The following is a 26,549-nucleotide window of genomic DNA, read 5'->3' as shown; positions in this document are numbered from 1 at the left end:
GCCATGAATTTGAGGCTATAACTTTTGATCATGGTAATGGCAAAAATACTCATTTTTAAGACAAAAGCATAATCTTTCTCTTGTTATTTCAGAAGATGTGACCTTAGTTGAACATAAACAACTCTTTTCTTCATTTGGTGATCCTCATCATAAGATTGAATAGTATGAGGCTGTAACCTGGGCCAAGCTTGAGTATGGAATCCAGGTTCGGTAGTCATTTCCAGAGTGACTGCTGTGAAAGAGGAGAGGGAGACTAGCAATGATCTTAATGTCCTGAGAAGGGAATTACAGATACGGGAAAAGGGCTGGGGGAGAGTGAGGCCAGGATTTCAGGGCAGTGGGACAGGTGAATGATATACTGCTTCAGATCAGCAGGTGATACAGATTGCAGTCTCATGGCTTTCTTGTGGTGGAATCTTGATATCTAATATGTTACAATTTGAGTTTGACATCTTCAGTTATCAAAATGATTTTACTCTTCAGATCTTATCACTTAGAAAGTTGACATTAAACAGTAGAATAAGAACAGTTTCTCTGGATTTCGATGCATTTTGGTCTGTGCCAGCAATCCTAGTACCTTAATATATTTGGCCTTATGTTGTCTAATGATTGCCCACGAAGGAGTTTTCTAGCATCTCAAGTGTGGCCTCTTGTGTAACTCCCTCATTCAGCACACAAACGTGTGGCTGCAGACATAACTCCTGGCATAGCAGTTAGCAGACAGTAGACGAAGAGTTGTTTGAACTCCAGAACATGTCAGGGAATCAGACAGCAGACCTCTAATGAAAATCAGATATGAAGTTTGAAAAAAATTGCATGAGTGATTCTTTCCAGTATTCTCTTTGTGTTTAAATGCAATAAGAACCTGTATTTCACGGGCTGGCACTTTGGCCAGAGGAGGGATGTGTGGTTTTGGCATCTATTAGATGTTGAATCACTCAGTTAATGATACGGGGAGAAGTAGGAAGATGGGAGGCAGAAGAGCTTGTCCTTGACTGCTATAGCTGCACCCTTTTGTTCTGTGGACAAGATTGGCTCTCCCACCTAGCTTGGTCTCTACTGATGATAATCGGGCCTTGCAATTGAATAAATACTATAAACATAAATGTGCACATAATGAACTCCCTTTTTAATGAACTCCTGTTTATTTCCATTTAAAAAGGATGGCAACAGTGTGACAACTTTAAAACAGTAGATAATTCACATGAGATTTGGGGAATTCATTTTTGTCTGTTAGGTTGTGTTTACTGGATTAAAAAATGGATGATTTTCTAGAGGTTCATGAATTAACAAAATGGGTTGTTTTATGTGGATGGAGCCCAAAATCAAGGAGCAGTGAAGACAGTGGAAATGCTGGCACTTCTGGTGTAAGAAAACTATAGTCAGGAAAAGATGGAGTTGCATTAAAGTAGCAAATTTCAAGTGTGCCAACTACTTTACATGCATTATCTGATTTATCTTCTCAAATTTATGTATGTGTATTCACACACGTGCACAAACACCCCCCAACAGATGGAAGTGATCCTTCTTTCATGATAAAAGAGAAATAATAGCAGACATGTTGGCCTGAGTTCCGTTTAACAGCTTTATTGAGATATAATAGATACATAAAAATGGTATATATTAAACTGCATAACCTGATGTATTGATATACAGTTTTGTGTTGCTTAACAACGGAGACAGGTTCTGAGAAATGCGTCATTAGGCAATTTCATCGTTGTGTGAACACCATAGAGAAATGATCACCACATAGAGACATGATCGTGACAATCAAGCTAATTAATATATCCATCATCTCTCAAGGTTTCCATTTCCTCCTTTTTTAGTGTGTGTGGTGAGGACTTAAGATTTACCCTCTTAGCAAATGTTAAGTATACAATACCGTGTTGTTAACTAGAGTCACCATGCTATACATTAGATCTTTAGAATTTATTCATCCTACCTGACTGAAACTTGACCAGTATCTCTTCATGTCCCCCTGGGCCTAAAGTCTTTGCTCTGCCATTGGTAATAAACAGTTCTATAAACTTAGACAAATGCTTTCACCTTTTTAGTCTGTTGGGTCACCTATAAAAGACAGAACAGAACGAATGTATCACAAGCTTCTCTTCTAGCTCTGTACTTTTTGATTATAAAAAACTTATGGAGGGGTCATAAGAAAGCAAGCCTTCTAAGAAAATAGACTACCTAAGATTGTGATTGAGAGATTAGAGGTATGTCTCATTACCACAGGTTCTCCAGAAAGGACAGCTTTCTAGTCAGCTTTTATTTCCGAGATGTTACTAGATTAGGGAGAGCCTAATTTCTCTCTTTGTGAGCTTCACTGGCTAAGGCGGTGATATTAATACCCTCAGTGATTCAATAAAAATAACAGTGACAATGAAAAATGACTGACTGGTGATTCACTTTGGGGAACTATTTGGCTGGCTGCCTGAGACCTGTGCCAGGAAAGAAGCTGAATAGATTTTAGCAGCATCCTCTAGGCTAGGAAGATTATAAAATTTAGGATGCCAGGTAGTTGTTTGGACCATGAATATAGGTCATGGAAGGAAATGGCTTTTAGGTGAGGGGAATGGATGGGCAGGTCATGTGCTGAATTTGCAGCCACCCTGCTGAGGCCCTCAGCTGCTGCAATTTTCAAGTGAACTCAGGAGAATTGGTACATTACTTAGTTCCAAGTGACTTAACTTGATGTCCCAATAATGGTATAAGGAAAAATGTCAATGTAGGAAGAGTTAACAGAGCAGGAGGAATCATTTACCTCATTTGATTTGAGGACCCCTTAAAGACTCACTTTTCCTAGATATTTCTTTGGCCAATGACTTCTCACTGCCATAGAGTAAGTTTGAAATTCTCTGGTTTGGTGTCCACACAAACTTGGTCTCACACTATCCACTCCTTACCTCCTGGTTTATTCTGTGTGACGCACAGCCCTTTGCCTTCTCTTGTGTTCATGCCTTTATTCATATCTTTTACCTAATATAATGAGAATAATATGAATAATATCATTTAACATACTGAGTACTTTCCGTGTACTTACTTTTGTACTATTTTATAGTAATCCTCCCATATCCATGGGGGATACTTGTCAAGACCCTCAGTGGATATTTGAAACCTTATATAGTACTGAACCTAATATATACTATTGTTTTTCCTATATATACATACCTGTGATAAAGTTTAATTTATAAATTGGGCACATTGAGAAATTAGCAATAAGCAATCATAAAATAGGACTGTTATAACAATATACTATAATAAAAGTTTATGTGAATGTGTTCTCTCTCTCTCTCACAAAATATCTTACTATTCTCCACTAACCTATTTTGGGACCATAGTTGAACTCAGGGGACTGAAATAGCGAAATAACAGAAAACAAAATCATAGATGTGGGTGAGGCAACTGTACATGCATTATCAAATTTAATTTTGCCCAAACTCTATGATGCAGGTAGTAACATTACCACCATCCTCATCACCATCATGATGCTCATCACTACCACGGTGATCATTTCCATGTCACAAGTGAGGAAGCTGAGATTTCGTATAAATAACTTAACTGAGAGGACACTCTAAATGAGTGGTAGGGTCATGATTGCAGCCCAGGTGTCCCATCTCCAAAGCCCAAACATTAGAAACCATATTGTGCCATTTAATGCCATTCTTTACCATCCTCCCCACACATCCAGGCTCACTGCTTAGTATTTTCTACTTTCCATAACAAAAAGTAATGGCTCCTTCTCTGAGGTTCTGTCGTGTTATGTGACATTCTCTGTTTTATATTTGTGTATTCATCTTCTTTCCTTCTGCTTCACTGATGCCTCATCAAAGCCCGAGTTTAACATGTATTTGTATTCTCACCTTGATTTGTTATTTGACAGTTTATTAAGTATATATTGATTTGACGCCGTACTTTGCTATCTATATTCAGCCCAGTCAGTTTTTTAGCTCCAGTTTATATTTTTCAACATCTTAGAATACTTCTGTTAAAATGCCAGTATCTTATATGAAAATATTAATATCATGCATTTCCACCTTCACTTTTCATGCTAATGACTTTATCTGGTTATTTAAGTGGAATTGTGGGATTGCTTAGTTCAGACAAGTCATATTTTAGAAACACTGTAGTTTAAGTGTCATGGAAGGGGGATGATCATACAGACCTCTATTCGGAGTGCTGGCTTTGCCACCTACCTCATGCATGGAGGAATTACTTAACCTCCTTGTCCTCTGATTTCCTTCTCTGTTAAATGGAAAAGATAATACCTACTTGTCAGGATTATAAGACAGACTAAATTGGATAATGCATGCAAAGAGCCTAAGTGCCTGAGACATATCAGTCCATCAAATATGGTACGTCTTGTTGTTTTTGACCCTTGATTTCGATTCTGATCTTCAATTTTGAATTACATTTACTGGCTTCTTCGACTGTGGGGTGTTTAATAATTTCATTTGCTTTAAGATTCAAATAGTGTGGTTTAAGATCACCAGTAGAGTCAGGATTAGAATCTAGCTAGTCTTATTCCAGAGCTCGACTAGTAAAAACTAATAAATTAGTAAATCCTTGCTCGTACTGCCTCATTAGAATTCATTGTGCTGCCCAACCATCCAGTTGCAATCCATCCCATTTCCTTTTTTGTAGCAACAAGTATTGGCTCTGGGGAAGGGGACATGGGGAGTTGTTGTTTGATGGGTACAAAGTTTGTTTTGCTAAATGGAAAAGTTCTAGAGATCTGTTGCACAACAATATTAATATAGTCATAAACACTAAAGTATAAACTTAAAAATGGTTATGAGGGTAAATTTTATATTACATGTTTTCTACAATAACTGAAAATTTCTTTTTTAAAGTAATGACTCCTTTTGAGTTGCTGTAAACTTTTGTATCTCTATTATTTAAGAGCTCTAAAAGATTGCCTAAGACATTTATTTTGTGACATGATTTTCCCTGCTTCCATAAGAAGCACTACTTGCAAAGTCCATGTTTTTTCTCTCTAAGCAAGTGGTTATATAGAAGAGTTCCTGTTATAAAATCTGGTGACTGAATACTTGTGAGTTTTAATTTAGCGACTCTAAGCACAGAGATATATTACATAAGGGGTATTTCATACTGTTCACTTTCCCTCCTGTGTGTCTCCATATCACTGTGGGTTTCTAAGTATGAGCCTTGAGGATATTTGGGTAAAAGAAGGATTTTACAAGTTTGCATTATTACCATGAAACCAGGTCAGGAGCTGATATCAGAAAACTCTGTATTGCTACCACATAGATCTGTTTGGTTGTGAATGATTTGGGCACCATCATTCTGTTCTGTGTTGTGTATGATAATCTGTGGGTGTAACTTGAGATGTATAGGCTACCATAGATTCTTCTTCATCATAATTGCTTTCTTTATAAAGTACTCAGGAATTTTGGCATATTTTATTTTTCTTTATTTTGTAGTCATAATTTCTATTTTCAAAAGGTTCTGAGGTGGAAAACACACTTAAAGACAAATTAAGATTGTACATTTACAGATAAAACCAGAGTAGAGAGCATACATGTAACTACCAGTTGGAATAGATACCAATCTGAATCAACTGGCAACAAAACAAAGTTCAGATTTATGGTTTATTATATGTGGCAGAAGACGCTCATTTTTCTTTTCAGGAAAATGTTGCTAGAATTGAAGATTTTTTTTCCTCCATGAATTTTTTTTTGGAAAATAATAAGCAACAGATATTATCATGGAATGATGTTTTACAAGAAACCGAAATGCTGTTCAGTGTGTAGACATTGTTAATAGCTAAAGTATAAATCCGAATTCATTAAGGATATTTGCAGGCTGGTCAGTATGGCTGAGTTTGTTTGCTCTTCAGTATTTAACAACACGTTTAATGCCTACTGTTTGCCGTACTGTGCCATACATTGGTGATTAAGAAGAACAACAAAAATTGTTCTTGAAGTACTCAGTCCAGTGGGAAATTTAGGTAAGCAAACAGATTGTTAGGGTGCAGTGTATTAGGTGTTATATTAGAGACATGTAAACAGTGCTGTTAGAGCCCAGTGAGAGGGTATGTCTTCCTGGAGTAGTTGGGGGAAGGTTCTAATGATAAATGACATTTGAATTGATTTTTAAAGTTTGCCAGGTTGAGAGTGGAAAGAAAGGAACATTTTTTACAGAAATAATACTCTTGGATAATCTAATTTGTTTTAGCTAGGAACTTGTACAATCTAGAAAAATGATAATTAACATGCACTGAACTTTTCAATTCAAATATCATATGTCTTCCATCGACCTTTGGCAATACTTACAGGCAGTTACTTCGTGATTAAATTGTCTCAGATGCCTACAGTGCGGATATTCTGGTATATGATCAAAGCCCAGGAAATATGTTGGATGGAACAATGGATGAAAGGAAGTAAAGGAGAGCCCTATGTCACAGATATCACTAAGTGTAGGTGAGGCAGAGTTGTCACCATTTTAGGAAAACTTGGAAATTGATTGATATTTTCAGCCAAATAGATGAGCAGTCCATTTTTGTAAAGGTAGCAAAGGGACCTGGAGATAGAGCCAATATTTTCCTCACCAAGTAACTTGGACTCATGAATTACTTGCTCAAACATTTAGCTTGGACTCCAGAGTCTTGCCCTGTACACCACAAGAGGAATGAGTTCCCTTGAAAGAAGTTTCAAAGCAGTTATTACCAGCTAATCACAACATCCCTGGACTTTAACCAGACCTCTGTAGAGTGTCTGATTTTAAATAGAACTGTTTCCTCGTGGTCCTTATGGAATTACTAAGCTGGACAATGTATGTCTGAGTAGCTCAGAGGCTTGACTCATGGAAGGGGTTATTTTAGATGCGTGGTGAATGATTGCCCAGTGGAGTTTTAGTTTGAATGTATTGATATTGCTCTGCTACTTCTGACAATAACTAATCATGCTCAAAAAGACTTCTTAAGTCTCTTCTTGTTCAGAGATTCAGACCTTTGTTTTGACCTCCAGAATCATGTATCTACCTGCCCGCTTGAGAGTTCTCTTGGTTGTCTCATAACTATGTCAGACCTAAAACAGTCAATATTTATAAATCTTATTCTTCACCAACTCCTCCAGATTTATTTTGCCTTCTGTTATGTGCCCCTCTTATTAACTGTACCCGCATTCACTTAGTGACCTAAGCTTAGAAACAAGGTACAAATCCTCCCCAGCCCTTAAGTCTAACCAATCAGTTTCATTTCATATTTCTGACATTTGTCCACCTTTCTTCATTCAACGTGCCATCGACCCCATCTAAGCTGCCATCATTCACTTGAACTGCTTAGTCCTGGCCTCGTACTGGCTCCCTGCTTTTGCTGTTTCTAATCCGTTCTCTGCATAGCACCTATTGTTATCTTTGAAAAACAGCTTCATTATGTTATTTATCTGCTTGAAAGCCTTCAGTGGCTTCCCGTGGCACTTTAGATACAATAAAATATATTGACCCTGGCCTGCATGTCTAGGCATGATATGACTTTGACTCACGTTTCCAACTTCATCTTTTTCTCATTCCTTCTCTTTTACTTTCTCTCTGCCTCTTCTGACTTTTTTCAGTTCCTTAAATGTGGAGAGCTAATTCCTGCCTTTGAGGCTTCCCTTAGTTCACTGTGCCCAGTGTGCTTCCGTCCGCCCTCTGCCTGGCCAATCCTTCTCATTTATTGGGACTCATTTGTTACTTTTTCCTGAGAAGTTTTTCCAGACTGTCTAATCTAAGACTACCCTCTGATAACCTCTCTCAAGCCTTACCAGAGTTTAAAAAGCTTTGTTTGTTTCATACGTGTCTCCGGACCGTAACACAGTGCTCTCTGGGGACTGTGTCTGTTTGGATTCCCACCGTGCCACCCAGCATGTTGCACAGGGCTTGTACGGGGCAGTGCCCCATAAACATTTGTTGAACGAAATACTATTTAATCAAAATAAGAGTTATCTGGAAGGGGCATCTTGCCTTTCTTTTGCAGAAAATGACATGGCCTGCATGTAATTCCTGTGGTGATGTTTGCCACGTGCTTCCACAGGAATGTCCAGTAGAGTACTAATAGAAGGTCATAAGCTATTGCCATTTTGCTCTGCTGCAACAAAAGCTTGGTGGCATCTTCAGAGTTTGTCCTTGGGAGCCTAACAGACTAGGTTTAGGTCCTGTCTTTGTTCCTGTAAAGCTGTGCAACCTTGAGCAAGTTAAATTCTCCCAGGTCTATTTCCCTATATTTCCAATCACTAAATGGAGAAGATTGTATCTATCCCACATGCTTGTTATGAGTATTAACTGAGGTTACATATGCAAAGTGCTAAATGTAGTGCTTGGCACCTTGTAGGAGTTCAGGCATTCTTTTTCTTATTCCCTTTATATCTCGAGATTAATGAGGACTCAAGAGGAAAAGAACTCATTTAACTTGTAATCTTGTTGTTCTTACTTAATGCGTAATCATACTTGGGGCACTAATGTGAAGGTCAACACAAGTTTAAGAGGAAAACCTCCTTCTCTGGAGTGCAAATAAGCAATGATGGACTGACCATTTACCAGTAAATAACATTAGACTTCCTCAGAAAGATACATATGAAATTCGCCTTTGCCTTATCTCAGGAGTTATTTTTTAACATTGTCAAATTGTAATAACTAATAATTACAAATAGATTTTTTCCATTGTAGTTCAAGTAGATATTCCATGAAGATAGGCCATATGAAAACATTTTCCCATATTAGATGTTTCTGTATCTAAGAAGCGTTGGCAGTACCATTGAAAACTCTTTATAAAGTCCAAAGCTCTTCAAAGTAATTGTCAACTTTGTGGGGGGGGGTGGCGATTAAAAGATTAAATATTTTAGGCTAGGCACAGTGGCTCCTGCCTGTAATCCCAGCACTTTGGGAGGCTGAGGCAGGCAGATCACCTGCAGTCAGGAGTTCAAGACCAGCTTGGCCAACATGGTGAAACCCCATCCCTATTAAGAATACAAAAATTAGCCAGACATGGTGGTGAGCTCCTGTAATCCCAGCTACTTGGGAGACTGAGGCAGGAGAATCACTTGAACCCGGGAGAATCACTTGAACCCGGGAAGCAGGGTGAGCCGGGATCGCGCCAGTGCACTCCAGCCTGGGCAACAGGAGTGAAACCTCATCTCAAAAATAAATAAATAAATAAATAAATAAATAAATAAATAAATAAATAAATAAATAATTTAAAGACAGGTTATTGTAAAATCTGATGGATTAGACTCAAATAGGTGGTAGATATACTTAAGGCATACCAATCTAGATGTTAGATTGAGTTTAAGGGAAAATGCTTGAGTTAATTTATCATAATCAATGGTTCATTCTCTATCTTTAAGTCAGGACAGCACACTCACCTTTGCCTCTATTAAACTTATTTCACCCTATAACATGAGACAACAGTCATAACCAGGGGAATTGTTTCTCCCTAAGCCAAGTCCTTCACAGAGCTTGGAGCTTGAGCATTGAACATTCAAGATCTTTGCATTTGTCTGCTTGAATATTGACCCAGATAAGGGACCACATTGTCTATTTAGGGAAAGGTATGACAGTGTTGATGCCAGGGGATAGACAGGATGATAAATAGACGTAATACTTTAATCAACTACTTAGCTCAGTTGTTTAGCTCATGAGAACTTTGGGGAGGCCAAAAGATTAGATCTGAATTCTTTCTGAGGCTCTCTTACTCTGCCATGGTCTTTTGCCAAAGACCTTACCTTGCATCCAAATGTAGTATCTTAAAAATGTGTATGATTGGTCATTTGGGACATTAGATTCATGATATGTGAAAGTACCTGGAAAAAATCCATGACCAGCACTACAGATGGTGTGCTGTGTTAAGAAGGGGGTTTATATGAGTGCTGATGTCTGGACATCTCAATTGGCTCGTGATTAATTTCCTACTGCAAACTCACCTTCATAAACCAATATAAGCTAAACTGAGAGTTGTGGTTATTAATGTTGACATAAATGTTAACATATGTCCTCAAGAATACTGTCATCTCACAGAAGGGACAAAGAATAGTTGCGTCATTGTCTTGTTTTTTGTTCTTTTCCTTGTAGTTGTTTATCAAAGTGGAGTATAATTTGAATCTGTCAGTGGTTCTGGTCATTGAGTTCTCTTTTGGTGTTTTCTCTTTTGTGTCTGGTGGGGCTACAGTGCTTTACAAAGAAATTGGATACCTTCTGAACTTTTTGTTAAGTAGAAAGGGAGTCTGCCAAAGAGACAAGGCATCACCTTTGCTAAAATGCAAGTCTGATTGTTCAAAGCAGATCATCTCACATGTCCCAACATAGAACTTCAGAGTTTCCCGTCTCTCATCCAACCAATTTGATGTTTAAGTAATTTCTGTGGGTGTTTTGTTTTAATCAGATACCAGGAATAGAGAGAAAGTAATGAAAAAACCATAGTGGTATTAATTGGTCTGCCTGCAAGTTACCAATTTGGAAGCCTGCTGTGGAATGTGACATCTTTTCTCCTCTCTTTTTTTTTTTTAATAGAATGCTATGAACCTACCTCCTGACAAAGCCAGGTTACTGCGGCAGTATGACAATGAGAAAAAATGGGAACTGATTTGTGATCAGGTAAGAAACAGTGACACTTTCTTTTATGAAAAAAGTAATGAAAGAAGAGATCCAGTGTGAATTTTATGGTATATCAATTATATCATGATTGAAAAACAAGATATTTGCTTCTGCAACAGAGATAGGAAAAAAAAGAGGAGAAGAGAACTTCAGAGAAATAACGATATGTTTGTGTGGATCTTCTTTGGATCCCAGTTTGAATAAGCTAATTATTAAAAAGACTTCCTGAGAAAATTGGGAATATTTGATTAGTGACTGAGATGATTCCAAGAAATTATTGTTGATTTTGTTTGATCGTAAAGTACATCGAATAATACTGGGCACATAGCAGGTGCCTCTAAACTTGTGTGGCTCTCTGTTGCTGCTGAAGGGCCCAGATATTAAATATTGTGACCGTTATTGTTTTTATTTTCAACTTGTGCTCAAAAGATTCAGGGAAAGTTATATCAAATTGATACGGTTTGGCTGTGTCCCCACCCAAATCTCATCTTGAATTCCCACATGTTATGAGAGGAACCCAGTAGGAGGTAACTGAATTATGGAGGCAATAATGGAATTATTTCCCAGGCTGCTGTTCTCATGATCGTGAGTAAGTCTCATGAGATCTGATGGTTATCTTAAGGGGGAGTTTTCCTGCACGAGCTCGTCTCTCTTGTCTGCCTCCATGAGACATGCCTTTCACCTTCATGATTGTGAGGCTTCCCCAGCCACATGGAACTGTGAGTTCTCCATTAAATATCTTCCCTTTGTAAATGGCCCAGTCTCAGGTATGTCTTTATCAGCAGTGCAAAAACAGATTAATACACGAATATATCATTATCTGTTATCCAAACATACTTTACGGTTTGAGTAGCAGTTATATGATGCTGTCAGAAAAAGCTTCAGCTATACATTTGCAGTCTAAAAATATTAATGCAAATCTTATTTGTGAAGGCTTAAAATGATGACTGTGGGGTGATGTTGATATCTAACATAACAGGGCACCCCGGGCCCCAGTGCTGTGTGTGCACAAATATTAATTTTACTTCTTGGATGTAAATACTAATTTTACTGCTTCTTAAGCATGTAACATGGATTTGGTATATGTTAGGATATATATTATAGGAAAAGTACACAAAGTAACAGATAATTTTAAAGAAATTGATTTCCAAAAGAAACTATATGAATATGTGTGTGAGGACCTATAGAGAAATTATTTCAGGTTTCAGTTCCATGAAAAATTACCATATGGACATGGAGAATCGTGGAACTGGTCATTGTTTTCCTTGGTTGCTAAGATGCTCAGAGCCAGATTTGTGGCCTGAGCCACAAATTTGGTATAAATGGTTATAAGAGACCATTTATACCAACTACACAGTACTTCAATGACATATGTTTTACCAACCTCATCCATGGCTTCATCTAAGTATTCCTGTCTGCATTTTCCCTCCACACTGATTTCCTCACTGAAAAAAAAACTTATATGAAGTTGTAAACATTTGTAAACTATCATTTTGAACAAGATAAATATAAATATATCAGCATTACTGGTGAACAAAGATTATTCCTGCATTGATAACTAAACTGAAATGTTCTCTATGCTATAGGCATTGTATAAATTGGTGCATTGAACCTTTTCTGCTTCTTCCTAAGGAAGCAAATATGGAGTATCACAATAAATGTTTTCTCATGACCTGACTTTATCATGAAGTGGCACTTCATTATTTAATTTGGGGCATCAGCTTTTTCATACTTCTATATGATTGCATTAGTCTATCACTTGGTTTTGTAAGTATTTAAGTGTATTTCCCTCAAGAGTAAGTTCCCTTAGGATATGGGCCTCTAACAACTTGCTTCGTGCTTGAAAACGTGCTTATTGAAAACACGTTGAATGAAGGAAATAATAGCTAATATGGAAGACAGTGGAGAGGAAGCTTGCATTATTGGCAGGGAAGGCAGAAGGGAGAAAGCAGTTAAAAGAGGTGGCCTGGAAGACTAAGCAGAAGTTTGCTGTTTCCATATCCTTTTCACCTTCCTCTACCTGTCAGTGTGGTTTGTTTTTGGTAAAGGAAAAGCAATTCACTGCTCATTTCTCGGAATTATTTTAAAGAGAGAAGGATGCCATTTTTAAATGTAGTAATTCAGTGGTACTAAATACATTCACGTTGAAGATAAATATTTCTTAATATGACAGATGCTGTTAGGAATAGAGAATAAATTCCAGAAATTCTGTCCCAAATTTAACCAAATTAAGATTAAATCCCAAAGAGCTTTCTATAGTAACAATATTGCAGAAATGCCTCTTCGTCCTTTCCTGGCTCATTGCATAAATATAAAGATGCCCTGAGCTTCTAGTGGGTCTCAAAGGTTAAGGTAAAATGGGAGACATGTCTAACTAATTCTGGAGGGAGTGGAGCTACGGAAGCCACAGAAGAGAGACATCTCTCCTGGATTTTGGGTGCAGTGAGGTGTATCCTGGTGTACCCATTTCTGTTTTATAGTAGGTGAACAGAGTTCCCATGAAGACATTATGAATTTAAGGACTCTGTGGGGACACAGAGGCAAATTTTGTAGTGTGAGCGTAGAAAACTGGAAATGTCAGGTTCCTTTGATAACTGCAAATAAAACCCCTGAAGCTCCTTAGCTGTAAGAGCTCTTTCAGTGGTATTTCCACTTATGGAAAGAGAGAAAGTCCCTTAATCTCACTTGCGCCTCAATTTTTGGTACAGACACTGTGCTGCATGTTTTGGTTTTGGGGCTTTCGCCATTTCCTGCAAGTTTAGAGCTCTTAGTACAGTGGGTACTATGGATAAATGCTGGTTTGGGGGGTTAGAGATCCTGGATGAATTTAGACTTTTAAATCATTTATATCTGGAAGGGTTGTTAGAGACCGTTTATCCCAAGCCACTCTGACTACTTTTTCTATTGAAAAAGTTCACACATGCTTGTCCAAGAAAGCATGTGGAGGAGCATGTGGAGTGAAGTGCAAGTCCCTTCGCCTTTCCTATCTGTTCCCCAAGCCCCTTATTTTATAGCTGATGAAACTGAGGTTCATAGAGCCTAAACGACTAGGCCAATGCTAGGGTCACCCAGATAGTGAAACGAGAACATCTGTTTCCAAACTCTACTCACAAGCTTTTTCATTTGTTGCCTGTTATCCCAGGGATCTGGAAACAAGCCCTTGAAGCAAAAATTATAGTAGGTAAGGGTTTCTCACCAAGGTTTTGTGTGTGGCTGCTCAAGTGATTTAGGGAGTGCCTACAGAGCTTACAGGCTGTGGGTTCATAACTGTGCCTCTGCTGGATGATCAAGTGGAAGTGGTTAGTCAAAGATTTCAGGACATTGGAGATGACTAATGCGGATGGGTGTAGATCCCACCAACATATAATCCAGTCCGGAAGCTGTTAGAGGTGCCATCCCTAAGCTAGGTTATAAAACCTTCCTTCAGTGTTTGCTGGTGCTGAGGGTGTGATTGGTTATTTTCTGTGGTGATTTGGCATGGGTGGACCTTGCCTTCTGATGGCTGGCTGTTGCTTGGCACAGTATCCTTGGGGAAGGGACCAAGGGAAGGGTGAGACATGGAAAATCTCCCCTTTCTTTACTTGTATAAAGTGATGGGGAGAAGCAGATTAAAAAACAAAACAAAAGGTGAAGAGGTAGTAGGAAATTGTAGCCACTTAGACTCAGCTTCCTGTGATAAGCGTTTCAGGGAGGTCAGACTGCATCTCTCCAGGCTTGGCATGGGTCCTGATCTGGGGAAGGGGAAGCCAGAGCTGAGTCAGGCCAGTGGCACTAAGAAACCTCATTACTCCCGTTGTGAGAGGTGATCTCTTGTCTTTTTCAACACAGCTGACCCATACCATATACATGTATTTAATCATTAAGAATATAATTATTTTTTAAACCCTTGACTTGTGGTGTAATACTATTTGTTTAAAAAAAAAAGCAGATTTCTTACTGGAGAACTTGCCTCAATATTTAAGCCAGAATTAAATTTCCTAAAAAATTAAAGAGCAAATATATCTCCATGGTTTTTAGTGTTGGTTATTATTATTATTTTTTAATGCTCATGTTTTTGTGAGCCAGTTAAAGCTCTTCCCTGCCTAATAAGCAAATACTACAGAATCCTGATAAATTATTTCCCGTGGGCCATTCCAGGTAAGGAGGGCTTGTCCTTGGAGCACCAGGGGTAATAAATGCATAGTGATGGTGGTGGCATTTTTATAGCCTACTTCGGTGTTGGTGGCTGCTATGTTAGAGTCATTTCAGCAAGCGTAGGAAGAGCAGAGACAGTGGTGAAGAAACTGAAGGAAAAGATGGTGATGCCAGCAATAACCTTTCCCTGCCCCTTTTCCTCCTTTTTGCTCCTAGACTTCAGACTTAGTCTGCCTTTTAGCCCGTATTTCCCAAGTTGCAGGCTTTGATTATACATTTAGCTACGCTCACTCCTTTCTGGCTTCTCACTTCCAGCTGTTGGGATAGCAGACAGCCACTTCTCCTTCTCCTTCTCCTCCCTTTCTTCTATCCTCTGGCTAACTGACATGTTTACTATACTTAATATGTTAAATTGGTTATATTTTTACCGTGTTTCCATAATTCTATGGTATGTTTAAATGCTGTTTTAAAATTATTAGTTTTTTATGATCTGTTTAATTCTTTTCAAATTTTGTCTTTTGACCCTTAGTTTTCTCTTACCATTTTGATATCTGATCTTCCCCCTCTATACATTTATTCTTTTGGTTGTGCATAGTCAGATTTTTTGTTTGGTATTTGTTTTTTTAAAAAAATCAGTATGCACCTTATAAGAATTTTCTCTTGTATTCAAATAAAGTCATCACAATTAAAATGAATAGTAATTTCTTAATATCTGCTGTTGCCCAGTTTATTGTTCTCAATTTTCCTTAAGATGTTCTTCCTATCTGGTTTGCTCAAATGAGAATCTGTTTCAGGATCAGTCACATGTTGTGTGTGGCCATTATGTTCCTTAAATTACTTTAAACTGGAGTAGACTTTTGTTTATGATGCACATGTAGTAAATATACTAGCGAGCCCTCTTGTAGAAAGTTTCGTTTTTTGCATTTACCTGTTTCCTAGGGGTGTCTTAGCTCCTGAATTTCCTGTTACCTAGAGGTTAGATTTAAAGGCATTACAGATTGATGTTGAACATCTTTGTCAAGAATATCATAGAAAAATAATGTCTGCTTGTCCCATCATTAAATAAGTTTGGCCAATGACAACTTGATGGCCCCATTGTGTAACTGTGTTCTCCCCTTATGTTGGAGAGAATTCTGTTTGGTGTTACTTTGACACCATATATACGTTCGGTTACCTATCAACCTTGTACCTAATGGGTTTGAGACCAATTGATAATCTTTTGCTGAATCAGTTTCATTACAAATTGGAAAAAGATGATTTTCTAATCTCTCTTTCCTTCTGTTAATACATTAAGCTAGTAACTAGAGCTTTTTCAACTGGGTCTTGGTTTATCCTGGAATGTAATTATTCCTGGAATTTTTCCCCTCAATTGCCATTTTTTTAAGTAGAATTTGGATTAATAGATACCACAAAAGATGACCAGTGGGTTTTCTCTGGCCTCCTTTTTTGAGTATCACTATGAACTCATGAATTTTCATGGATTCAATCATGTTGCAATCAATGTGATATTATTTTTGAGGCGCATATGATCACTTCTTTGATCTGTGGGAATCCCTTGGTGCTGGTTCTTGTGTCCTTTTCACAAGACCCTATTAATCCTTGAGAGCTTGTTTTATGGTATGAAACGTATCTTCTTTGTATCTTAACTTATATCTTCTTTGCCCAGGCCTAGGATAAGTCATTTCTCTGATGATCCCTTTTCTTTTTAGAGGGAGATAGTATTAGAGATGAGGAAGTGTGTGCAAAAGTTTTTCATAGCTGCTGAGTGACTTTGCTTCTTAATGTAAGTTTTTAGACCTTAAAAATACACGTCCAAAAATTATGAATTCGATATTTTCAAATCAATTTTCATTAATTTGCTTAATCTCTTTGATTTTATAGTTACCTTTCTTTTACAATGAAATGTTTGATTCCTAACAGTAATATAATTATTTACCTTTTTCTGTCGTATAAAACTTTCAAAGCAATACGAGTATCATTACTACCTAAAACATTACTAACTAAATTACTGACTGTAGTATAAGGTTTTTTGTAGCTTTCTGTGCACCAAATGATAGGGTAACGAATAGATACTATCTTAGTGTCCTGTGGCTGCCATAACAAATTACTGCACATTTGGTGGCTTACAATAACAGAAGTGTGTTCTCTCACAGACCTGGAGACCAGAAGTCTGAAATCAGGCTGTTTACGGGGCCTTGTTCCCTCCCAAGGCCCTAAAGGAGATTCCTTCCTTTCCTCTCCTTCCTTCTGGTGACTCTGGGCATTCTTTGGCTTGTGACTGTGTAAATCCAATCTCTGCCTCCATCCTTACCTGGCCTTCTCTTCTCTCTGTCTTCTCTTGTCTTTTATAAGAACAGTTACTGGATTTAGGGCCTACATGGATAATCTGGGATGATCACATCTTGAGATCCTTAACCTCATGACATCTGCAAACACCCTTTTTCCACAAGTGGTTATTATACTCACTGGTGGTTGGGGGAGGAGGTTAGGACATGGCCATATCTTTTGGGGGTCACCATTCAACCCACTACGGACACTAAGATGTATAATGATTCACATAGTAGATTTTAATTTATATAATCAGATTAGATATTGTTGGTCATTGGGGGTCAAATTCTACACAACCAGGGAACCAGGTGAGGCTATTTTCAACACACAGCTTCCGCTTCACCCTGGGAATCATCTCTTTCCAAACAAAGGGAGAAAGAACATGCAGGTGCACACCTGGGAAGTCTCTGGGACAGGTCTGGAATTGGCACACATCACCTACACTCTTATTTTGTTGACAAGGACCTGCAAAAAAGGATGAGAAATGGAGACTAGCTGAGCACCCAGAGGGAGAAGAAAATGTTTACTAAACAGCGACAGCTAGTCTCTGCCACGATTACCGATTTTGATAGTCTTACGGTTCATTTGTTTTAGGTTGTATTCAATATTAAAACTTGCCCTTATGTATTCATTAATTTATTCATTGACTAGGCATTTAGTTGTCTAGGCGAGGGAAAGGAAAGAGTGAGGTGAGACATGGAGTGTGGGTCTGAGTTTTCCTTATAAGTCAGGGAAAAGACTCCAAATGGTTGGTAGTACCAATTTGTTTGTCCCAAGTTCCAGCAATGTACCAGACAAGAATTGGCTGTGGGATGTGGTTATTTTTGCCACACCTCAGAAAAAAAAAAGGGGTATTTTGTGTCTGCTATCTTCTGCTTGAGTTTTTAAGGGACTGTTCGTTTTCTTAAGCTCTCCAAACCTGAGGAAAGGCACTGAGTTAACTGATGTTGAAAAGAAGTCAGGTTTCTTTTCATTTCCTTCCTAAAAGCAGTTTCCTTTCCGTTAAGACTCACTCCAGATCTCTGATTCTTTGATTCTAAAACACTGGAAAGCAATCAAATAGCAGATGCCAACTCTTTATATGTTGAGCTCTTGGAGTTTTGGAAAGTTGGGTCTGAACCTAGAAGTGAATTTACATTACATCTTTCCTCCTCTTGGCCTATAGCTTTCATAGTGGAGAGAAAAGTGCTGGCCTACACCCTACAGAGACTGAAGTAGGGGGAGAGACAAAGGGAGAAAGGTAGTAAAAAGAGGAGAGGAAACAATTATTGTTTTAAAACCGTCTTTTTTGGTTGCTTGATAGAAATACTCTGTCAGAAATGCTGTTTGGTATTCGTTGTCAGAGCTGGACATCGAGGGCTTAGTCTCATTTGAAATATGTAGGCTTTAGAAGGAGCAAGATAAGTGGGGGGAAAAAAAGAAAAGAAACTTTTGGGTTGTATTTTGCCAAAATGTATATCACAGTGCCTGCCTTCCTGCCTGGTAATACAAATGGAATTATAGATCCTCCACTGCCACCCCACCTTTTAAAAACGACTTAATTGCCTGAGCTGACTTAGAATAAGTGATTGTCTTGTTTGAAGCAAAGTTTATCATATGAATGACTTTTATAAATTTGGGGACACTGAGGTTGATCTTTGACACTATCTTTTAGAAAATCATTGCTAAGCAAATTAAAATGATTTATTAAGGCAGGTTAGCTACGAATTTCTACCAAGTGATACAGATACTATTTTATTTCCTTTTTAACATTTGGCCATTTGACTCATAATCTTTGCTTATGAAAGGCTGCTGTTGCACACCTTTCACACACACACACACACACACACACACACACAAAGTCAAATGACTTTCTAGAAGTTGTACAGCAAGTGCTTGAGCTGAAACTAAAACTGAAGTCTACTGATGCCTCATTCTGGAAAATTTTATGTTTAAAAAAGTTTTTTGAGAAAACCACCATACAATTGTAGCCTCTTCACCGTCAAGCAATTAAATGATTAACTTCACCTTGTGAAGAGTGATGTGCTAGATGCTATGACCATCATGCTTCAGAAAATATTATGCCGAATGTTTCAAAACAAGGTCGAAAAAAGATTAAGACATACACTTAAAAGCAAACTGTAAAAGACTAAATATATAATGGAACACCCTCAGCCCGGATACATACTCTTTCCTGGTTGCCTGCAGTGTTCTTGATGAACTTTCAAGGAAAGAAAGAGTTTAAAAGAAGTCATTTTCTAAAGTCATTGGGGAAATTGAGGTGTCTACAGTCTTTATCCCTGCTGCAGTAGTAAAACATTTATTTAGGTAGCAGAAATGCAAGGTAAATTGGTTTAAATTTCTAATGATACTGTAGGTATTTGGTAGTACAGGAAGATAGGAGGAAAACTAATTAGAAATATGGTTTGGGTTTTGTAAGAAACAGCTATACATAGGGCAAAGACTGTGTATAACCTCCATCAACATGGCGGATACTAGCTATGGATGAGTCCAAGGCTTGTAGCAGCACCTTCAGGTACTAGAAATATCATTATACAGATGTTTCTTAACCGTAAAACCACTGTTGGTTCTCTTCACAATCCGTTTGACCACAGCCACTCAGTTATTGATATATGTACCCATATTTTCTGTTAGAGTATAACTTCAAGTCAGTCTAAAACCCTAGAAGATGAACACATCTAGCAGGTTAGGTGTGTGCTTATATATCTTTGTCCTCATCAGTGACCCATTTAGAGGGACCTCCTTTCTACTTTCCTTCTATGCCCATCCTTAGATCCTATTTGAAAGCTTGGCTTAGTAACTGATTTTGACCATGTGGGTCAAAGATTGAAACTATTGTTTGCTTAATCATGGGATCTGAAGATGAAAAGAAAGAATGTGGGGTTTATTAGAAGGGGTGTTTGTGTTTATTATGCTAAATGTAAAATTAAGATGTAAGATCTTTTTTTTCCTGTTGAAACAGAGTCTTGCTCTGTCACCCAGGCTGGAGTGCAGTGGCGCGATGTCTGCTCATTGCAACCTCCCCCTCCTGGGTTCAAGCGATCCTCCTGCCTCAGCTTCCCAAGTAGCTGGGACTACAGGCGCCCAACACCACGCCCAGCTAATTTTTGTATTTTTAGTAGAGACAGGGTTTCGCCATGTTGGCCAGGCTGGTCTTGAACTCCTGGCCTCAAGTGATCCCAAAGTGCTGGGATTACAGGTGTGAGCCACTGTACCCGGCCTAAGATATAAGATCTAAGGGGAAAGCATACAGTGGGATCACTGGAGCCTGGGTTTAAGATGTGGGTCTTCAAGTTTATTAGCATATGTTGCTTTAGTTTTTATGTTTTAGAAGGAGAATATTTATATATCTAGGAGAATGGGATGTGGTTTAGCGGTGGGGTGAGGTACAGAAGTTGGATCAAGGTAGTGAATTAAGCAGTTATGAAATGACAGTGAAGTCATATTAATGGTTGGAGGTATGGAGGTACATTTGGAGCCTGATTTAAAAATTGTGATGCAATTACCTTAATTTTTAATTCTTTAAATAGAATTATGAATGACATGTTTTTGAAGTAGTAAAACTAAGGTTTATAGGATCCCTTAGAGTACTTTATTTCCTGCAAAAGTATTAATTGACAAAGATGAATATTTGGCTTGTGTCTGGTGCATTTCTTTCATTAGGGCGAGGTAAACTTTTTCAAGAGAGTTGTGCTCAGTAACAAAGTAAATAAATATATCTAAAATTACTTTGATAAACTGTTTTTAATTATTTTTATTGAGGTCTAATTTATATACAATAATGTTCACCAGTTGTGTTTTCCAAAGTGGCTAGACCATTTTGCATTCTTACCAGCGATGTAATAGAGTCCCTGTTGCTCCAAATCCTATCAACCCTTGGTATTGTCAGTCTTTTAAAATTCTAGCCATTTTTATGGGCATATGGCTGTATCTCACTGTGGTTTTAATTTGCATTTCCCTAATGACTGATGATGTTGAGCATCTTTTTATGTGCCTGTTTGACATTTTTATATCTTTGTTGAAGGATCCGCTCTGTTCAAATCTTTTGCCTATTTTAATTTTTTTTTTTTTTTGAGATGGAGTCTCATTCTCTTGCCCAGACTGGAGTGGAGTGGCATGATCCTGGCTCAAACCTCTGTTTCCTGGGTTCAAGCAATTCTCCTGCCTCAGTCTCCCAAGTAGCCAGGATTACAGGCATGCACCACCATGCCCAGCTAATTTTTGTATTTTTAGTAGAGACAGGGTTTCACCGTGTTGGCCAGACTGGTCTCGAACTCCTGACCTCAAGTGATCCACCTGCCTTGGCCTCCCGAAGAGCTGGGATTATACGTGTGAGCCACTGTACCTGGCCTCTTTTGCCTATTTTTAAAAAGTGAGTTATTTGTCTTAGCTGTAGAAGTTTTAAACAATATTCTGGATACAAGTCTTTATCAAACAAATACTTTGCAAATATTTCATTAGTTTTTGACTCACTTTTTAGTATTTATAACAGTGTCTTCTGAAGAACAAAAGTTTTTCTGATGAAATTGAAATTGAATTTACTTTTTTTTTTTTTGAGACGGAGTCTCGCTCTGTTGCCCGGCCTGGAGTGCAGTGGCCGGATCTCAGCTCACTGCAAGCTCCGCCTCCCAGGTTCCCGCCATTCTCCTGCCTCAGCCTCCCGAGTAGCTGGGACTACAGACGCCCGCCACCTCGTCCGGCTAGTTTTTTGTATTTTTTTTTAGTAGAGACGGGGTTTCACCGTGTTAGCCAGGATGGTCTCGATCTCCTGACCTCGTGATCCGCCCGTCTCGGCCTCCCAAAGTGCTGGGATTACAGGCTTGAGCCACCGCGCCCGGCCTGAATTTACTTTTTAAGTGGCTCATGCATTTTGTTTCCTAAGAAATTTTTTGTCTACCCTCAGGTCACAGAGATTATCTCATATGTTTTCTTCTGGAAATTTTACAGTTTTGGTCCTTATATTTTAGTGTATAATCTATTTTGATATACGGGATGAGTTAAGGGTGGAGTTACACTTTTTCCTCATCTATCTATCTGTCTATCAATCATCTGTCTATCCATCCATTCATCCATCTATGCTTCTATATTTGTCTATCTGCACCTCCAACTGTTTCAGCACAATTTATTTAATAGACTGTTCTTTTTTCATGAATTACCTTGGTATCTTTGAAAACCAATTGGCCATATACATGTGGGTCTATTTTTGTGTTCTCTATTCTGTTCTACTCATCTATATTTTTATCTTTATGCCAATATGTCTCTGGTTTGATTACTGTCTTGAAATCAGGTAGTGTCAATTCTCCAACTTTTTCTTTTGCTAAATTATTTTGGCTATTCTGGTTCCTTTGCATTTTAATATAAATTTTAGAATCAGTTTGTCAGTTTCTGAGAAAAAACTTCCAGGATTTTGGCAGAACATGCATTGACTCTGTAGATCAATTTCAGTAGAATTGACCTTTATACAATATTGACTCTTCTGATCTATGAACATGGTATCTCTATTGATTTAGGTGTTTTTAATGTCTTGCAGGAATTTTTTGACATTTCTAGTAGTATACAGGTCTTACACATATTTTAAATTTATCTCTAAATATCATGATTTTGGGTGCTATTTTAAGGGATATATTTTTTAAATGTTTCCAATTTTTTGTTCATAGAGAAATATTGTTTTTGAACAACCTCCCACCACTTCATTTATGCCTTTGTAGAGAAAGATGGTTTATATTATATCGTTGTACTTACCAAAACCCAGTTTTATAATTAAACACTATTTTATGGCTTCTGTAATAGAAACAACTGCCTTGGATAAAAGTTGAAGTTGAGTATTCTCAGCTTGGTTCCTATATTTAAATCTGTCCCTACATTAAGTAAAAGCAAGTGGTAAGGGTAGGATGATTAAGATCTGATGAATTTCTCGTACTTTCAATTATTCTGTTCACAAGCATACCTTCTTTCCATGTATCAGACACTTCCCACCACTTACTGATTTTAGCGGAAAGTAGCTTCTAGCTCCTCCCATGCTACTTGCTTTAAAGTTTCACTGACAAAATTTACCACCTTAGTAAATATTCCAGTTCAGTTTGATTCAGCTAGCACCTATTGAAGTTATGATAATCATACTCACAGTTTGTACATTGTTTGAATTGAGGCCAATGGAGTTTTAGAGAAGCAGTTAATTTAACTGTAGTCAGAAAAGCAATTCTTAAAATTAGAGCTTGTAATTTTTAAAAAATTCTTGAGTAATTGAAAAATATGATTGCTCTTGAGTTGCCTAATGGTTTCTACAAGAACTCTTAAGGCTTACTTTGTCTGGTTTTGTTTTTTTTTTTCTGATCAGATTTTGAACGCTGATCTCTCCCAACCCCCTATGTTTTATTTGCATGATACGTGACCATCTCTGGGGACTCTGAAAGATCATCTGTACTTTCTTTTTGTTTGAAAGGCATTCCTAAGTAAGAGGAGTAGAATTAAAGAAACCTACTCAATATTACATATTAGAAAATGAGTTATAGGATGTTTTGGTCAGGAGAGACTCATTGGACTAGAAGAAATTCTTGCTAGTCTAAATAAAAGAAAGCATTTGGAAAAGTCTCATCAGAGGTTATTTTCAGTCTGAGAGCTGTAATGGAACACTTGGAAAGTTGTCCTCTCTTCTTCAACTAGCAAAGTGATTTCATATTCAGAGCTGAAGAATGTTTTGAGGCTCTCCAAGAAACTATGGCTGTGGAATGAATCTGACGTGCTGATTTTTCAAGTCTGGTGCAGAAATAGCCAACTTTAAAAGTTGGGAACAGAGGAAAGAGGTACACAGTATTAATCATGTGTGTTTTCACTATTCAAGACTCCTTGTTGTCCATCCTGTATTCCTAACTTATTATTTGACATCCGCTGCCGTTTGTTCCAATTTACCATATAGATCCTTTGTGCAATTTTCATAAACTGGATTACTAGAACTCAGCTAAACCTCTTGAAGTTATTACCACATATCCTGCCTTTCTCTGCTATTGTTCCCATGTTCCTCATCTGGAAAACTCCTCTGTCTCCTGCCTCTTATACCGTCCCAGGATATCTATGCACTGCCTGCCTTCCAAAATTCAATTCAAAAGCCACTTTCTCCGGGGAGGTTCCTTTGATCATCTCAGTTGGGAAGAGCCTCACCTTTCTTTGAACTTTGAGAAGATCACATATGGCTCTTATCATATTCTATTTTGTATTACAACGATGTCTGCTGTGTCTCAGAGATGAGATTTAATGCTTTGCAATTGAATTTATTTCTTTTTGTGCTTTTTACAATATTTTCTGTATGTGTTCTGGATAGGTGAAAGAGTAAAAACTCTTTTTTAAAGTTTTTGTGTTAGTGCCTAGAAACAGGAGATCCAAACATGTTAGTAAGATTTAAAATGTTCAGAGGCAGGGGCTTGTTTAGCAAAACGTTTTCATCCAATAATAACCACTGGGATCCTTCTAAATAGTAGTCCAGCTGGCACTAGCTTCCTCTGGTAGTCATTATACGAATTAGAATCTCATCTGGACTTGCCTTCTTGGCCATCTATTATAGTCAGTAGGCAGAGACTTAATACTTTTTCATTTTCTGTCAATTGTCCTCTCCTGTCTCACCATCCACGACATGCTCATACACATACTTTCTGTTGATGGGGACGGTCTGCCAGCTACTCAGAAATTTTGAAATTTTTATTTTGGGGGGAACAAGGAGCATGCATTCTTTTGGGGGCTTTGGTTCTCTCAGTTCTTTGGGAATCTAGGTCTATTTGTGTAAATCGTTTTCTATTTGTATAAATGGTTAGCCCTGGGAGGGCAAGGTGTTAGGGCTTACCTCAGGCCCTCCTGTTTAGGGATGCTGATTGGTCTTGGCAACCCTCTACCCCTAGCCCACCCCGCACCATGCAGGTGCACCGTTCTTGGCCTCTTCCATATTGGATAAATCATTTCTGTCCATATACAATATTATTGCAACATTTCATTCTCGTATTTTCTCCTCCCTGTTACTTGTGTCAGCATTCTCTGTTTTAGAGGGTAAAAACCTTAAGGATATGGATAATGTCTGTCAGCTTAACTTTGAAGAGTACTTAGCACTAAGCTAAATCTTACAAATTAGTACTTACTAATGGCAATAGTGCTGGTTGTAATATTGGCTCATTTAGAGACTGCAGTTTGCCTACTCAGCCTTTGGAAAGGATGCCCAGCTACTTCCAGCTTCCAGGAAGAAAAACATTCAAATGTAGTGACATTATGTGAACAAAAACAATGCCCTTTAAATTGTCACTATCTAAAAGGAATTATTTTAGGATCAAGATAATAAAACATTAATACTCATGTAATGATGGTGACATCTAATTCATCCCCGGGGATGTTCAAGCAGTTTATGTAGCTCTGCTAATACACCACTGAAATAGAGCCAATGACTTTGTGGCTATACCAAACAGGGAAAGAAACTCAACGGTGTGTGCCCTGAGAGCCATTCATTCCCTGAGATTTCTGTTTTCAGATGTCATGTTATAATTTCTTTCCTTAAGCCTCAGAATACGAAGGTATAAGATAAACTGGAATGGAATTCTTGTTTGATTGTGGAGCTGTGTATCTAAATGTGATTTATGGAGCGGAAATACTTATAACATGCTTGTTCTGAGTCTAGCTCACACCAAATTAACCCCAATTAATTTCTCGTGTAATTGGATAGAGAGGATATAAAAGATCAGAAATGCTTAGCTAGATGAGTGGAATGTCCAATTCCAAACCTTTACACAGAAAGGCTTTCAATGACAAACTCTATTAGATTTAAATGGAGAAACGGGAGGAGGACATGTAGGGAGAGGAGGAACCAAAGAAACAGTTCAGCTTGTTAGAAAGAACTTAAGTCTGCCTGTCTGTATCTAGTAGAAAAGGCCATCTTGTAGCATCGCCAACGAATTCTGTTAGCTGTGACTTACCTAATTAAATTACTACACCCCTGTCACAGCCCGTCACTTCGTTCTTTTCAGAATGGTCTAGTTTTCCACCTTGGGTTGCAGTAGACTTGGTCATTAGGTGGAGTCCAGTAAATGTTTTGTCTTTTCCTTGTCTGCAAGGCAGCTATGTGTATAGGCAGCCTAACCTTCCAGGTAACCCGTAGGGAAAGAGGAAGCTAACGTAAGCCTTAGGGGATTGGGTTAATGAGGAAATGTATGGTTATAAAAGGCATTAGACAGCTTTAGATCTATGAGAGACAGCTGTGGCTCATCAGCAAATGTTCTTTGGCTCTGACATGAGCTTCACTAACTTATGTCTACTGAACCTGCTGGGATACATCCTGTAGAGTGTGCTTATATTCTCTTTGTATACTTTTACACTTTAAAACTTACCCTTAATTTATGAAAGAAGTGACTTGTATGTGACATTTTAAAAAAGTTTAATTCTTTGAACATTATCGAAGATCAACTATGTGCCAAGTATTCTTTTACATACTGGGACTCAAGGAAGAATAGAACATATTTCCACCCTTT

At 38.0% G+C, this 26,549-nt stretch overlaps 1 protein-coding gene across 1 annotated transcript in view; it reads left to right on the top strand.

Moving 5' to 3' along the window:
- The first annotated feature begins 10,508 nt into the window (after positions 1–10,508).
- FMNL2 (formin-like 2) overlaps positions 10,509–26,549 on the top strand; it is a 130,400-nt gene continuing 114,359 nt past the window's right edge. The window contains exon 1 of the mRNA XM_011943043.1: positions 10,509–10,587. Within this exon, the coding sequence (XP_011798433.1) occupies positions 10,510–10,587 (78 nt within the window). The 5' untranslated portion in view covers position 10,509. The remainder of the gene's footprint in view (positions 10,588–26,549) is intronic.

The sequence above is a fragment of the Colobus angolensis genome, unplaced genomic scaffold (assembly GCF_000951035.1).
Source record: "Colobus angolensis palliatus isolate OR3802 unplaced genomic scaffold, Cang.pa_1.0 Scaffold215, whole genome shotgun sequence".
NCBI classification, from domain to species: domain Eukaryota; kingdom Metazoa; phylum Chordata; class Mammalia; order Primates; family Cercopithecidae; genus Colobus; species Colobus angolensis.
Note: the sequence above shows the minus strand (reverse complement) of the source record. Positions and strands in the feature narration are given on the sequence as shown.